The sequence below is a fragment of the Prorops nasuta genome, unplaced genomic scaffold (assembly GCF_024137725.1).
Source record: "Prorops nasuta isolate Cenicafe-Biocafe unplaced genomic scaffold, Cenicafe_Pnas_1.2 PNAS00002, whole genome shotgun sequence".
Taxonomy (NCBI): Eukaryota; Metazoa; Arthropoda; class Insecta; order Hymenoptera; family Bethylidae; genus Prorops; species Prorops nasuta.
Genome location: NW_027116799.1, coordinates 3,541,039 through 3,556,108, shown reverse-complemented (window position 1 = coordinate 3,556,108; position 15,070 = coordinate 3,541,039). Strand labels below are relative to the sequence as shown.

General features: G+C 36.2%; 2 protein-coding genes and 1 long non-coding RNA gene across 7 annotated transcripts; 1 reads left to right on the top strand and 2 right to left on the bottom strand.

Annotated features, from left to right (window-relative positions):
* The first annotated feature begins 1,613 nt into the window (after positions 1 to 1,613).
* Positions 1,614 to 5,718, top strand: LOC136775924 (calcium and integrin-binding protein 1-like). 2 transcript variants are annotated; one of them, XM_066731133.1, is made up of 5 exons: positions 1,614 to 1,923; positions 2,037 to 2,139; positions 2,604 to 2,751; positions 3,207 to 3,331; positions 5,543 to 5,718. In XM_066731133.1, exons 1-5 carry the CDS (start codon positions 1,829 to 1,831, stop codon positions 5,705 to 5,707), a joined length of 636 nt encoding a protein of 211 aa, XP_066587230.1. In that variant the 5' UTR covers positions 1,614 to 1,828; the 3' UTR covers positions 5,708 to 5,718. The 2 variants fall into 2 exon arrangements, with proteins under 2 accessions (XP_066587230.1, XP_066587239.1); XM_066731142.1 differs by lacking the exon at positions 5,543 to 5,718 and adding an exon at positions 3,544 to 3,714 and having other exon boundaries at positions 1,619 to 1,923.
* LOC136775939 (uncharacterized) lies at positions 4,707 to 5,683 on the bottom strand. Its single transcript, XR_010823007.1, has 4 exons — positions 5,343 to 5,683; positions 5,184 to 5,254; positions 5,016 to 5,123; positions 4,707 to 4,937 (listed from the first exon to the last, which is right to left on the bottom strand). It is a non-coding gene; the product is annotated as an uncharacterized lncRNA (long non-coding RNA).
* A 2,049-nt stretch (positions 5,719 to 7,767) lies between the features above and the next one.
* Positions 7,768 to 14,862, bottom strand: LOC136775903 (uncharacterized). 4 transcript variants are annotated; one of them, XM_066731113.1, is made up of 11 exons: positions 14,559 to 14,862; positions 11,007 to 14,139; positions 10,074 to 10,952; positions 9,566 to 9,975; positions 9,419 to 9,445; positions 9,122 to 9,259; positions 8,910 to 9,031; positions 8,713 to 8,837; positions 8,355 to 8,638; positions 8,100 to 8,282; positions 7,768 to 8,022 (listed from the first exon to the last, which is right to left on the bottom strand). In XM_066731113.1, the coding sequence occupies exons 2-11, from the start codon at positions 13,930 to 13,932 to the stop codon at positions 7,777 to 7,779; spliced, it is 5,340 nt and encodes a 1,779-aa protein (XP_066587210.1). In that variant the 5' UTR covers positions 13,933 to 14,139; positions 14,559 to 14,862; the 3' UTR covers positions 7,768 to 7,776. The 4 variants fall into 4 exon arrangements, with proteins under 4 accessions (XP_066587210.1, XP_066587218.1, XP_066587192.1 ...); XM_066731121.1 differs by having other exon boundaries at positions 10,074 to 13,778; positions 13,884 to 14,139; XM_066731095.1 differs by having other exon boundaries at positions 10,074 to 14,139.
* Positions 14,863 to 15,070: the final 208 nt, after the last annotated feature.

Genomic DNA, 15,070 nt, shown 5'->3' with positions numbered 1-15,070 from the left:
TTAGTGGAATGACTCAATAATATTTACTGAAAAATAAAGACATCTACATCAATTACACCTCGAAGATCAAAAAACCAGCTCATACATCTTCTACATCGCTTCCAAGTTTTCTGATATTTTAAACTGTAAGCAAAGCTCCATCCCTTTGTGTTTATATTTGTTTGGTACCGTCTTAGCCATCCAAAGTCGTTGCCAAAACTTTGCTGCAGTAGCATAGTCGTTAAAACGCTTGACCATCTACGTATATATAGATCTATCGAGTGAACGAGGCTTTGACGAGAACGGCTGATGTGAAACAAAGTTTAACGGTGGGACGAGCGTGTCCAGTAACGATAAAATAGCTGCTGATCTTATTAGAATGCAAGGTTAAACAAGGAAACGCTGGAGAATCGAATTGATGGCTCGAGCAATAATTCATGGGAGATTCATCGATTACGCAGCGGGGATTTGTTTGATCATCGGTTGCTTATCATAATGAATGATTTGTGCATCTCCTGACTGCTTATAACGTGTGTACGTGTGTTTGTGCAAATGTATGGAGGTGCAGTGCATATAAACAGATGTAGGGTAGCGTAAAGGTATAGAGCAATTTGGTCGAAGGGGTGAGTTTGCAGCAGGAGTGGGGGTTAGGGGGTGCGTTTACGTGCAGCAGACATCTGATGATGCATAGTTGCTGTTGACATGCTAGAACGTCAGACTCACGTGACCCCCCTCGAGGACAGGCATTATCCGCAAAGCGAGCCCTCAATTGGGACAATAACCGCTTCGTGGAGTCGTGTAATAATTATTGGCCGACCCTCTCTCAGCCCCCCCCCCCTCCCCCTCGTTCCCTTCCTCACCCTCCTTTCCCATGGGTTATCGCCGTACATTTTGCCTCGTTAAACGGCGAATAATAGCTTCGCATTACCGCCATACCGCCACGTGCAGCGAGTCACTCTGCTATGGATCCTTGCAGAAAGGATCCAACGAAATTACGTCCCAACGTTGTGACAATTTGGTTAAAACTTGGCTAACGTCTCTTTCTCTCACACGTGAAAAATGAATAGTTTATACAAATGCCTTGCCTTATTCCTATTAATCGGCAGAAAGTCCTACGGGAGAAATGTTTTTCAGACAGCAGCAGTACACTCCTTAACGATCTATATAGTTAAAGCACAATTCAAAATTCCACAAGCTCCGTGTATAATCGGCTTAATCATTTATGTTCCTCTCAGTACTGTATCGCGTTTAAACCTGACCCACACCCCTGAAGACCTGTACATCGGACCGCACTTTGAATTTAAATCCGTAACGAGCTTATTTATGTAGTACTTCATGAATATGCAGCTATTTTCAGAGAAGCTAATAAACTTAGAAAATATAGAGGCACGCGGTAATAGCATTTCATTGGGAAAAAACTAATTAAATACGAATAACGGAGAATTATCGGTTGAATGATTTGTTTATTTGCATGAAACAGCTAAATGGTAAATTTATTGTTAATTATTAGCTTGATAAATGGAGAATATAGCAAGTGTATCGTGTACTGAATTAATTTGCATTTTTGGAGACGAGAAAAGTGTGTTTCTACAATTCTACCTCTAGGAAAGTAATTACGTACGTCACACTGTACAGATTCATTGGAAGATGTAGAGTGGTCAAGGAAAGATCGATAGATAAGAGGAAAGTAATGTCTTTCTACTCTGAAAATTATTTGTCACGTATATAAATGTTATCGTGGCCTGCTGATAACCGTTAGTAACACGTAAGCTGAGTTGTATCGGCTAGCTGATTATTATCAGTACTAATGTCAGATAGCGAGGAGAACTGGAAAATGTAAAACATTGAAATGGGAAGAAGCAACTCGAAGGAAGTGTATCCAAGTGACGAAACGATAGAGGAATATGCTCGGTTTACTTATTTGCGAAAAAGCGAGATTCGTTAGTAAGAAAAATGCAACAATGTTAATTTTTAGTGATTATGTTATCTTTTTATGTATTATTAGATTAATACCTGTTCTGTGCGTGTGTTAGAATTTCTTTTATCTAACTTCACAGTTTATTCAAACGACTCAACGAAGAAGTTACGGGCGGATTGATTACAAACCCTCAAAGGCGCTTCACGAGGGATGAAATTGAAAAGATATTGCCTCAAATTCAAGTGAGTACACGTGCATTTTGTCAATTTGCAAGTAAAGAGTACATCGTCCACACATATGGGATACAACTCGATAAAAATGTTAGATTTATTTTTCTTTCTTCATCCGATGCAATATTCCCGCCGTTCCTATTATACATTCAATTTTGCGAAACCGTCGAGGTACGGGATTAGCAGGATTATTGATGGAAATCTCACTTTTTTTTAGAAAATTCCACTCCACTCGTTCAAATGATTAACCAATAATCCTATATACGTATATATATATATGTATATGTATATCCTTCGTTGCTCTCGATTGCATCACCTACGAATCCGTTATTAGGTAGTACGTACGATTAAAACGAGTTTTACGAATGCGCTCTTCCTCTTTTACCAATTCAATTGCTATGCATAATACACGAATAATTATAATTGCAGCATATTAAATCGATGATAAATTTTCCACAACCATTACTCTTCTTCAGAAAAATCCATATCGAGACTCCATCTACCGCGTGTTCTCATCGAGAAAGGATGGATGCTTAGGATTCGAAGACGTCCTTGATCTTTGTTCTGCTTTCTCCGACGAATGTCCTATCGAAACTCGTGCAGCGTGGGCCTTCTTGATTTATGGTAATATAAGAATTCGACCATACACATCAGATTAGTTTAGTCGCAAGAAACATATTATACACTTTGTTACAAATGAACGTAAAAATTTGAACAAAATAATTTTTTTTTTTGTTCATTTTTATTATTATTCTTGATCAGAAGTTTGATCGTGAAAGAAAAGAATGTTGACTCGGTGAGAGACAGCTGAGCGTGAAACTTGGCCAATCTCGTTTATCGAGATCGTTTAATTTCACGTTGGGCACGAATTGTTCAGATACAAAGTGTCCAAGAAGATTTTACCAAACAGATAAGCGGGAATAGCTTACAGCATGCACCAGCACGGCTACAGTATGGCATAACGTGACTCAATTTAGATAAATTTAACTCGTTCTGTCCCTTAAATGTGTACATATACATCTATACATGTGTGTACGTATAGATGGGTAGGCGCTTTTCGTTAATGCTTTCATTTCCAGACTTTGACGACGACAACCAAGTATCTCTGGACGATTTGGTCGAGGCCATCCAGAGGTTGACTGGCTTCTGCGAGGAGAGACAGATCGGGATTGATCGACGCTCTGCGGAACAAGTTGCTCGAATGGTCAGAATCTCCACTTTCTTGTTCCCTTGCATCGCCACTGCTTCCAATGCACAATTCTAAATTCAATTATCTTCTTGTTTCGAATAAGTAAAAAACTATTCATTAAACGTTTAGAGAGCATAGATAAATTAACAGCGATTACAAACATCATTTCGTGCAACAAAGTGCATTTCATCTTATTATTAAAATAATGTTGAGTATCAATTTTACAGATTTTTGAAGAAATGGGCCTTACGCATAGGAATTACATGGAACAACAAGAATTTGTATATTTTGTATCGAAAATGCCAGAATTTTCTCATACCTTTCACTGGAAAATATAAATTTTATTACAAAATTTGTCTTGTTCGTTCTTCTTTTCCATGAATTATGATTTTTGGTATTGACTCCTATCGTTCGTTTAAGTTATAACATACCATTTGTATAAGCCTTAGAATTTAACATTTTTTATACTATAGTATTTGAGTATAAGCGTAATGGAAATTCTGGGGTGCTATTCATTATTCATATTTGTATTTATCTGGTCTAAAATAAACCAAAGGATGTAATTTCCCCGTGTAATCTTTATAATAATCTCGATGCTTTTGAACAGCCTACATGAACAGAAATATAGATTTCTTGTAACATTTCCCATACAGATTTAAAAAAAGTTGTTAGCACTGTACCTGGTAAAAATTACTTATTTCTCTCAAGCGTCCATGATCATATCCTGAATTTTTGCATACTAAATTTTTAATATCACTATCATTATTATTAATTAGATGATCACTTGGTACATAAGGCACTTTCGTACAACTCCATTCATATTGCAAAGGCTAATCATAAAGAAATTTTGGAAAATTATTCCAAACTTTTTTATTTTTAAGTGGAGACCAGTAATAACCGCCACTAATTGCAATTATCAGGAAAAAATAATAATAGATACAAACCATGTACCTGGATAAAACATCATTTCTAAAACTTTGAAAATAATTAATTGCACCACCGTCGAGTAACGCAGTGTGAGGTTTCTTCGGAGGATCCGGCGTCAATAAAGGCGGAATAGCCGATAATAAATAAGATTCCATAAATATTATTTTTCTATCAAATTTAAATTAAAAATAAAATAAAATACAGTCAAACTGAATTTTGCATCAACTACAAGATAAAAAACAAATGAAGTAACTTAAATTACCATTATGATTACTTCGCAAGCTTTCAACTTTTTAAAGAAATAAAACCAACAATTTTAATATAAAATACTGTAAACTTCAATGCGGTATAACCGAAGCATTGGTATTAAAACGCAATAAAAATTAATAAGTACAATATAATTATTGATGTATAAAAGTAATACAATAAGTTTATAAAAGTAGAAATATATTTAAATCTTTGGTGCTTTTTATTCCATATGTGTAACAGCTTTTTAGTAGTAGTCTTTTACAATCATGCTTTACTTTAAAGATTTATTTTCTTCACTTATTAATTCAATAGGTTAAGACCATATAAAAATGAAATGTAAAAAGACACTTATACACATTCTCATAATTCTTACATCCAACCAAGAATTCTATTTTCCAATATCGTTATCATGGTTTCACAGTCTAATAATTCTTTTTCCAATCTCCTAAAAACATAATCAATTAAAATTCATTCCATCTCACAGCATAAAAAATATTTTAGGTCCTAAAGTTGTTTGTCATACTCTCTTTGTTCCTGTTTATCCGACGTTTCAAATAATCTTCGGTTTCTATTCATCGCGGATATTTCTCTCTTTAATTCCTTACTTCTAATTGTAAAGTATATCAATCTTCTAAAATAAAAGTAAAAGTTACTATTAAAAGAATAAATTATAAATAGAAAATATACATACATTCGCAAATCATTTCGCTGTGGAGATTTAGGAGCTTTTTAGAACTTCGTAATTTTGATGAAACTTCTGTCCTATAATGAAAAAAGCACACTGTTCAACAAACATTTTTTACTTAATCATAGCACTATAATTTTAACAGTATCATGTAAATAAACTTACTTTTTTTGTACAGTTTTATTCTTTTTTTTAAGTTTATTTCAGTATTCATTTTTAATACCTTAATTTATTCTGTACTTTCAACTAATTTATTCTTCAGATCAAACGTCTGTTTTGTTAAACTTACTAAATTGATAACTAAAACCTATTTTAAACGTTAGATTCTCTATTTCTGTAAGCAACAAGAAAAATTCAAATTACAGATGACGCCGATGATAGACTGGCAGAGCATGGGAGACTCAGCTCAGGGAGACAATGGGCACTGTGGGAAATTTGATATTTTGCTGATAGTGCCGATAGTGGAAGAGACTCAACAAGTGATAGCGTTTTCCCCGACCGTTGCACTGACCACACCGGTCACCGAGTAGCGAGTGCGCACGCACCTAACCTAGGCTGCGTTCGTTTATTATGTACTGCCAGTACTGAAAACCTATATTTTACGTGACATACATTGTACAGTTTTAGTACTTGCAGTTAATAAACGAACGCAGCCGATATAATCACTAACCGCTTCAACTGTTGAATCCGTTAGACGGAGCCAATGAGCCTTCTTATATTTTTTATTTTTATAAATCTTCTAATTACGTTAGGTTGAGGTTAACGCCTATTGGTCCAAATTAAACAAAGGTGCAAAAAACTTCAATTTCCCAAATGCAGACAATAAAGTTTAATAAAAAAGAACTCTGTCAATTGAAAAAGTATATTTCCATATTTTTTGGGAATAGATCATGAATGTAACTCCACCTGAAAAAATTTACTTTTCCCTTAAAATTAATCTACTATAGTACTGCACCAATTTTATAAACATATTCGAATTATAGTTAATTTAGATTAATTTCAAACGATAATTTTCACGTTATTTAATGATCCTGTAGTTTGGTGAAGGGCTTTTGATTTGTTAATTTAATAAAGTGTGGTATAGTAATGTAACATTTGTAAGTACACACCAGCATATTGTCTTGTATTTTAGCAATAATTTACTGCATTTTCATTCGTTCGTATGCAGATTTATCTCTCACCCATCGAGATTGACGCCTTAAAAAGGCAAGTACAAAAAGTATAAACTAAAACACAAGCAAACTTATGGTCATCTATACTTTGTTTATTGTGCGATAACATAGTATAATAAGTCAAATATTTGAAAGGATTAAATTTTATACCACAGCCAAAACTTTAAAAATACACTAGAGAGTTACAGTTTAAATTATTATTTGATAAACGTAAAAATTGGAAGCAATATTATAACAGAAGTTCTAACATAATAGTGTTTATATTGAAGGTACTGATCCTGACGTCGGTTTGCGCTTTTTAATATTAAATTAAAAAGGAATGTTGCATCACTCGATTGTCACAGTCTCAATCGGGAACGTGCACGAACTATAGATATCGCTTCTTTCAAATGTTATCAAAAACGCTGGTAGACAAACCGATGAAGTAATTAAAGCGTAAAATATATAGAAATGTGTAAATTTTCAAAAACAAATTAAAAATAACTAAACCATGCACTTACAAATATTTTTTAGCTGCACCTATCAGTCTATTTAAAGTCAACTATATATCAACTTTATGCTATAAAGAATATAAAAGTTTTACAAACAAGTGTATATAAATTTTAAATAGTTATTTTTTTTATGTACTACCATACATTTTTTCACACTAACACCTTCGAAAAAAATCCACCCAGCGGAGTTTTTATAGTACTTTAAAACTTCGCACACGTTCCCCATAATATGCCTTTCAAAATTAACTATTATCTGCTATAGGCTATAAAAAAGAAATATTTAACAACTTTTTCTAGTTATAGAAAGTAATTGCTTTTTACGATGTATTCAACAATCATTAAAAATGGTGTACATGCGCCAAAAACACGACGCGATAATAGTATAGTATGTACTATTGGTTCCTTAGAATTTCACAATACATTTCGTATCATGTTTTTTCACCCTTTTAATTAGCCCTGTCACCCCTCTACCTCTAACTCTCTTTTTCCATATTATACATCTCTTAATGACGTCAGTATAAACACTATTTTACCGATACTGTACTCACTGCTACTAATGCTATACTTGTGTATTAATGTTATACTAAGATTTCTCTGTATGCACATAAATATCAATTAATTCATTGTTATGCAATTATAATGGCAAAATTGTTTTTATACATTTATAATTATATATTACATATGCTAACATGGCTCATTTGTTTTCTATTATTTTAATACCTTGTAAGGATTACTCGTAGCATTTCAATAACAGTCACCTCGCTTTTTGTGATACACTGTAGAAAATTGACTTGTGTGTAGGCCGACGAATTTCACCTCGTACTTAGAACCTGCGTAGTATGAGACAATAAGTAGTTTGCCGACATGCACGCGAATTAATTTTCCGTAGTGTGCAAACATTTTTCTTCCATATACACATAGTCAATTGTTAAAACATCACTTGGACGAGGAGTCGTCGATTTGCATATGACAAGTAACTACTTCCGAACTATTCAGTGAATTTTGTGCAGATACAAACGAGTCCGTGGCAGTGATTTGTGCTTCACTGGTAACTTGTAATGCTGCTTTTTGATTTGATTCACTCTTACTGCTTGCAACAACAGATTCTGTAGAGACTTTCCTCGTGAAATGTTCTTCCATACTATCAATCTCTGCCCAGATACTTCGTACCTCTTTAAATAACTAGATATTCAACAAAATTATGTAATTTTAGCAATCGTTTCAATAGCTATAGAAAATTGATGTAACTCTCTAAATACCTGATTCAGCCAGACTTCGTCTGCTAATAGCTCGTTCAATATGATAGTGGTATCTTTATTCTGATCAGAGCTTCGTTTATCAGCAACTCTCCTCGCACATTCCAAAAACATTAAATATTTTTGATGCGCTACTTTATTGTATAATCTGACTATTTTTTGGCAAACTCGGCATAATAAGAAATCCTGAAATAATTAACATTACACAGAACTCCTAAATAAGATAGAGATTCTTTCATAACATTCTGAAAATTTTACCTTTTCTTGTGGTATTTTGGGATTAGGTGGTGAACCTTCCAATGTAGTGCTGTTGTATGGTTGACCATATAATAAAACACGCGCATAAACTTTTGTTTGTTGACAGCCAGCACAATACTTTTTTTCCTGCTCCGATAAGGATATATCTTTGATTATATTTAAGCATGGCCAGGTAGACATTGCTGTTACAATGTTTGTATGCCAATTAGTAATGGATAAAAGGCGACGTTTTCGTTGTTCTGTTACTTCGTCCACAGTTTTCACATTGGACAGAAAATATTCATCTGAACGATTCAAACAAATTTTATCAATTCAAAAGAAACAATATAGCATAGTACACAGAATAAAAGGTATTTACCTTGCTCCTGAAAAATCTCTGTTAAAAAGTTAGAATCTAAGGCTTGCGATATAAGCGTCTGAATATAAACTTCAAAGTTTTCTTGATATTTTTCAGTTTCTTTCATAAATCTCTCGATAGATTCACTGAAACGACAAGAAAGTAAATGACAAAAAACTGGCTTGGGCGTATTATATCGTAAAAGAATCAATTTTTACCTATCGTCCATTATAACTTCTTCACGAAGAAATTCCACGATAGTTTCAGCCTTTCCTTGCTGCCAGAATTTAACTGGTACTTGTTGATATATGTGACGGTTTTGTGGTGTCCACCCCGAATACTGTAACATATTCAATAATATAACAAATACTTCTCTTTGAAAGAAATGATTGTTCATATGATTTATAGAATTCTCGTTTTTGAATCATACCGTCGATATATTCCTGTACAGTATTCTTCCATTAGATTTAAAGGGTTCATATTTTTGGAGTAATGTTTTACCATCTATTCTCCATAAAGCTGGATATTCTTGGTTCAGATCCGTTTTTATCACCACAAATTCTCCAGACTGTGAAAAGTAAAGTTACTGTAATATTGTGTCATTTATAAAAAAAATCAATTATATCAAAAGGTATGTTAGTGTCTCGACGGTAAGTACATATACATACTGTCGAGGCATAGGTAAAAACTAAAAATTATTCCACATATGCAAATATTGAAAAGTTACCAAATCATCTGGATTTTCCAAGGAATGCTTGCATGTATATAAAATAGGTTCATCTTAGATTATTCAAGTTCCATTAGCAGATATATCTTTATGTGCGTGCGAATTCGTGTGTAATTTATCAGCAATACAGTATAACACAAGTAATACCTTGAAGGGTGAGATGTCAATGTCCTCGTCGCTAACAGAAGCAAGTAATTTCTCATCGATTTTACAAGAAAGTTTTAAGGATGTGTCATTACTTCGTGATTTGTCAACTTTCCTTCTGGCTGACTTTTTAGGTACCACGACATCCTCCGACGAATATCCATCTTCTTCGAAAAGTTTCTTACTCTTTTTACTAATAACGGGCCTTCCTCGTTTTTTCCTCTTATCTTCTTCATCGCCCACTGGCTTAATTGTCGGTGTCCATGCTGGATCGGCATCGGAATCGCCCTGTTCATCATCATTGTCAGAATAATCAATACCCTGTTGACGATTTAGGAGTTGTTTCACCGAAGTCATCTCTTTAGCTTTTCTTCGGCATGTTTCTCTTCTTGGTGGGAGTAACAAAGGATCTACTGTTAAGAGCATGAAAAAAAATAAATTTATTGAGAAAGGCAAGTAAGTAACTTGGACTAAAACATGATTAAAAATCAAAGTAGTTTAGGTAGCTTACCTTCTTCGGTTTTCTTAGTAGACTTTCCGGTAGATGTCAAAGCTGCAGCGGCAGCTGCTGCTTTCCGCTTTCTATCTGTTGGCCCACCGGGCTTAATCGGTCTGCCTTTCCTCGGTTTAATCTCTACTTTCGAGTTGCTCATCGCACTACCACTATTATTATTAAGATTATTCGTATTAGAGATTTTTTTTTCAGTCTTTTTTGAAGGAAATGGAAAATCATCGTCAGACGTACAGCCATCATCACTTGAATCGAATACATGCTTCTTTCTCTCTTTAGGTAAAGGAAAATACCTAGGATCATTGGCATAATCAATTGCTGGTGTCTCTATCGGTGCTATCGATTTTTCTGTCTTTGCTTTTACCACTTGACAATTTATTGAGCTATCCGGAACAGATAAAGATTTATTTTTCTCAACAGAAATATATGGTCCAGGTTTATTCCACGCTGCTTTCCTACCGCCACGTATAGCTGGTGGTGGCGATGGATCTCGCTCTCCTTGTAAAAACTTCAAGTAGCTTGTCATGAAACCCGAATGAGGATCTTTGCTGGTGCACTTGGGAGCTTTATGAGAATTATTCACATTTTGCAAAGGACCTAAATTCTGTTGAAGAAACTCTAGTTCCTCTTCTATGTTAGGAACAATGACCTTGGGCTGCTCATCTCTAAACGTGTCCTGCTGCTGACCGTAGCTCATATTTTGATTAGTGCTATTCTCATGAAACCCAGTTGCTGTTATTCCGGACGATTGCTGAAATTCGTGAGAGTGATGCGAATGATGATTCGGAGGAATGTGAAAGGTAGAAAAGTACGGGACCGAAGGTGGTGCACCATGCTGAGATACCACGAGTGATTGATGCTGGTGAGTCGAATGGTTTCCTATAAAATTCGTGGCATTAGGATGCTGCAGGGATGCTTGTGAAGTAAAAGTACCGGCAACGGAAGCACTGGAGAAGACTTTTGAAGGGGTCGCTGGCAAATTCCATCTATCGTACTCGAAATAGCCAGTTCCATTTTGCTGTGGTATCGATTGTTGCTGCTGCGGTTGTTGTTGAAGATGGTGTGGATTCGGATTAGGATTAGCATTAAGATTAGAACTGGGATTAGAATGATGATGAATGTGATGATGATGGTGGTGATGATTTTGATTTACATTATGATGAGCCGGCGGTGGAATCCTAGTCAAGAATTCTGTCATAGTCGCAGTGCCACCGGCTATATCATTCAAGGAAGAGCCGTAAGGATTTTTGTCCAGGCTCTTTTTCTTTTTATTGCGCTTTTCTTCAATTTGCTTCGATTCCTCATTCGAATTGAGAGGCATCAAATTGACTTGCTGAACTTCACAGGGATTTTGCTGTTGCGAGCTCTGTATTTGTAAAGTTTTTACAATACTCATAGGGTCTCCTCTGCAACCACTCAAATCCTGTAAAGTCACTTGATTAGAATCAAAGTAAACCGGTTGTCCGTCTCTCACTGCTGCTGGCGAAATGTTTAACGCCCTTTGCAATTGATGTTGATGCTGCTGTAACTGCAAGGGGACGGTTTGTAACAATGTTTGTGCTTGCAAGGAACTATCTTCAGCGCCGCTTTGATAGGAAACTATAGAAAATTTTCTGTTCAAACTCCCATGTCGGTTATTATTATCATTCTCCCAGCACATTTGTTGCTTTTGCGATTGAGAATAATCTTGCTGTCGATTATCGTAAGCTTTATTCTCAGGGCTGTAAAGTATTTTATTGCTGTCCGTTGTAACTAACGCTCGTGTTATTACCGATGGATATGCGACTTGTCCCTGGGAGACTGATCTTGGGATAGTAACGTCCAATGGCGAAGGTGGAGTGGTGATTACTTTTTGTTGTTGTACTGCCGTCTTATAAGCAGATCCATTCGTTTCCACGTGTTGCTGCAACGGAGAAGGAGACTGCGACATGACTGTTAAAGGACTATTGTATAAGGGATATACAGGACTTGGCACGTGTCCCAAAGGGCTTGCTTGAGAGTGCGCTTGTAATGGGCTTGATCTACGTGGTACGACAACACTACAGTCTAGCCCATTCTGCACTTGTACGTTATTTCCAGTATAGGTAGAGTCTGTTGCAATTGTGGATTTTAATCTATTTGGATGATGATATTCAGTGTCGCTCGTGGAACCGCTCACATAATGCCGGTAAGAGCCACTCTCTTGCGACTGTTGCTGTCGCTGCTGGCTTGTAAGGTGATATTGCTGCTGAGACTGAGATTGTACCCCGTTGCCGTTATTACCGCCGCTATTGCTCGGTGCTCTCTGAGTATTAGTCATTTTGCTACCACTGGTGGCAGTGGTGGTGGTGGTAGTGCCAGTTGTAGTCGTGGCGGTGGTAGTAGTAGTATTGCTGTTGCTGTTACTATTGTTACACGTAGTTGTGCTATTGGTAGTATAATTGATTCTGTGTGTATCCATAATAGAAAAACTAATGGGAGACGATTGATTCTCATTATTTCCAGCTTGTTCGTTTCTCCTTTGCTCAGAATGATTATTGAGATTAGAAAAAGCTTTGACCTGTGTCTTAATCTGAGCACCTTGCTGTATTGGTGTAGCAGCCTTGTCGGGAGTTGGATTGACAAAATTTATACCTCGCATTGATCGTTTTTCTATTATTAATGATGAGGGTACGTTCTTGCCCGAGGCGTTTAAAAAAATTGCTGATGCTGGGCCTGTCCGATCTGGTAGCTGAGCTATTCTGTACTCTTTACTTAGCAAAGAATTACTTGGCGTTGGTACGATGCATGATTGTTGATTTAAATTTAAATTAGGCTGTAGTTTATTGCTATCTGATGTTTGATTCTCAGCAATGGTCACTGTGGTGGATACGGTGGTAGTAGCGACTGGGGTAACACCGGGAACATCGATAGCAATGGGAGTAGCCTCACTGCCACGAATAGTACTAGCACTGGTGGCAGAACTGTTGGTAGATGTAGGAGTCGCAGCAGTCGCTGTAGCAACGACAGCAGCAGAGCCTACGTAACTGCTTGTTATCGTTTCAGAACTAAATAAGATTGGAGTTCGTCGATAAAACGATTGGCTATTATCCGACTCTTGTGCGGACACTATTGTCTTTGGATTGATCAACGGTGATGGAGATCTTGCACTAGGAGTCTTTTTATTCCCTGGATAATTTGTAGCTGATGCAGAGCCTATTTGCGAATTAATATCGTTCAACGTCTGTGTCATAGTAAAATGCGTATTTAACGTATTTTCGTAAATAGTATTAGATGTCTTTGCTGCTGAAGGACCTGGAGACGAAGAAACCACACTTTTGTGTGGTAATATACCAAATGGGCTTGGAAGCTGAGCATTACTTTGTTGATTCCAAGCTAATGTTGGTGGAGCAGGAGAAGCTGCGACTGACGGATGTTCAAAAAACGTTGCTTGATGCAAAGTACTATAGTTCTCTCTTGGAGTTGATATTTCACTCTCACTCGTACTATTATCTTTTGAGGCAATTATCGTTTGAGTTTGACTTTGCGTCTGAGCTTGAGACTGAGCAAGTGTTTGCCTGTGTTCATTAGCATAATGCGTTTGTTTCGAGCTCGAATGATGAAACAAAGGAGAAAATACGTCGTAACCCACCGGTGGTGGCGATAAGAAGCCTCCAGAATTAAATGGAGTCGGCTGGCAAGCCAGGGTGGCTGTATTGTGAGCAGCTTGTAAGAGTAGTTGAGATGCTGTATTCGAAGGTAAAGATGATGTAGTATTCGTAGACAAATGATGAGAGACAAATTCTCCACTACTATTGGAGGATATTGTTTGGAAAGTACTAGCTGCATTACCCGTAGCAAGACGATTGTAAGATGCGTACCATGGACCAACGGGATCCATTACCCATTCACAGCTGGCACACAAGTGCCTAGCTTGCTAGGTCTATTTGCTGCAGACCTTTTTATTTGTCTTGCTATAACTAGTCATAATATATATCTTTTCAAAGACATTTCTTAGGCTACCTAACTTGTTGTTACAACTAAATCAGAAATTCTCTCCAATGTTTGTAATGCCAGTAAAACTGCAAATGAGACAACTCATTCAACCCTAAAACATAAACATTTAGTAAGATAATTATCTACCATTATGTATTAAAGATATATTCAAGAAAATGTATTAGGAAAAGTTTTGTTCTATTTACAGCTCTTGTGTAGTGTCCACGGTGTAAATTAAATATATGCAAGCTGCTAAGTTTTTTAAAGAAATAAATAACGGATATAGAAGTAAAACTATTATTAAAATGCAAATGTGTTTTTTCTATAGAATGAATGAATTTTAAACAATAGAATACAATGAGTTTGCCTGTGTATATCAGTTAGCAGACCTTATAACGTGTAAACACACACACTTACATTAAGAGGATCGAGAGGAAGGAGACAGGAGAGAGACTGAGCGTTTTTAACAAAAAGAATGGTCTATTTTGAAAGAAAGAATATTGAGGTATTTTTGTAGTATACTGTATTTACCTTTGAGAGAGGTTAGATGTGAGTTTTGCCTTTCAAAAAATTTAATTGCTGCAGCGTAAGAAAAAGGAGAAGAAAAGTTTTCTCGAATAAGAAAATAAATATGGCTACAGAATCTTATCCAACGCACGACACACGATCGGCTGGCAATTTTTTCTCTCTCACATGATTCGAACATCCGCCACAAAGTAAACATTCCGCCTACAAGTCACTGCACAAGCTCATGCATAAACTGCAACGAGTTTAATATGAACGGGTTCATTTATCACGGAAAATCAACCAATGTTGATACTAAGTACCCCTTAAAGGCCGCCATTTCAAATCAAGTCAACAATACACAGTGCCACCTATCATCCTCTGTTGCTCGCTGCCTGCTTCCCTAGTTCCCTCCCTCCTTTTTTTTCGCATATATTACTGCTGTATCTTACCAGTTACTACTGCTTACCACTCTTGCTTACCTTCCTTACGTTCTTATGCCATCTTACTAGTTCTAACTTATAATTCCATTATTAAAA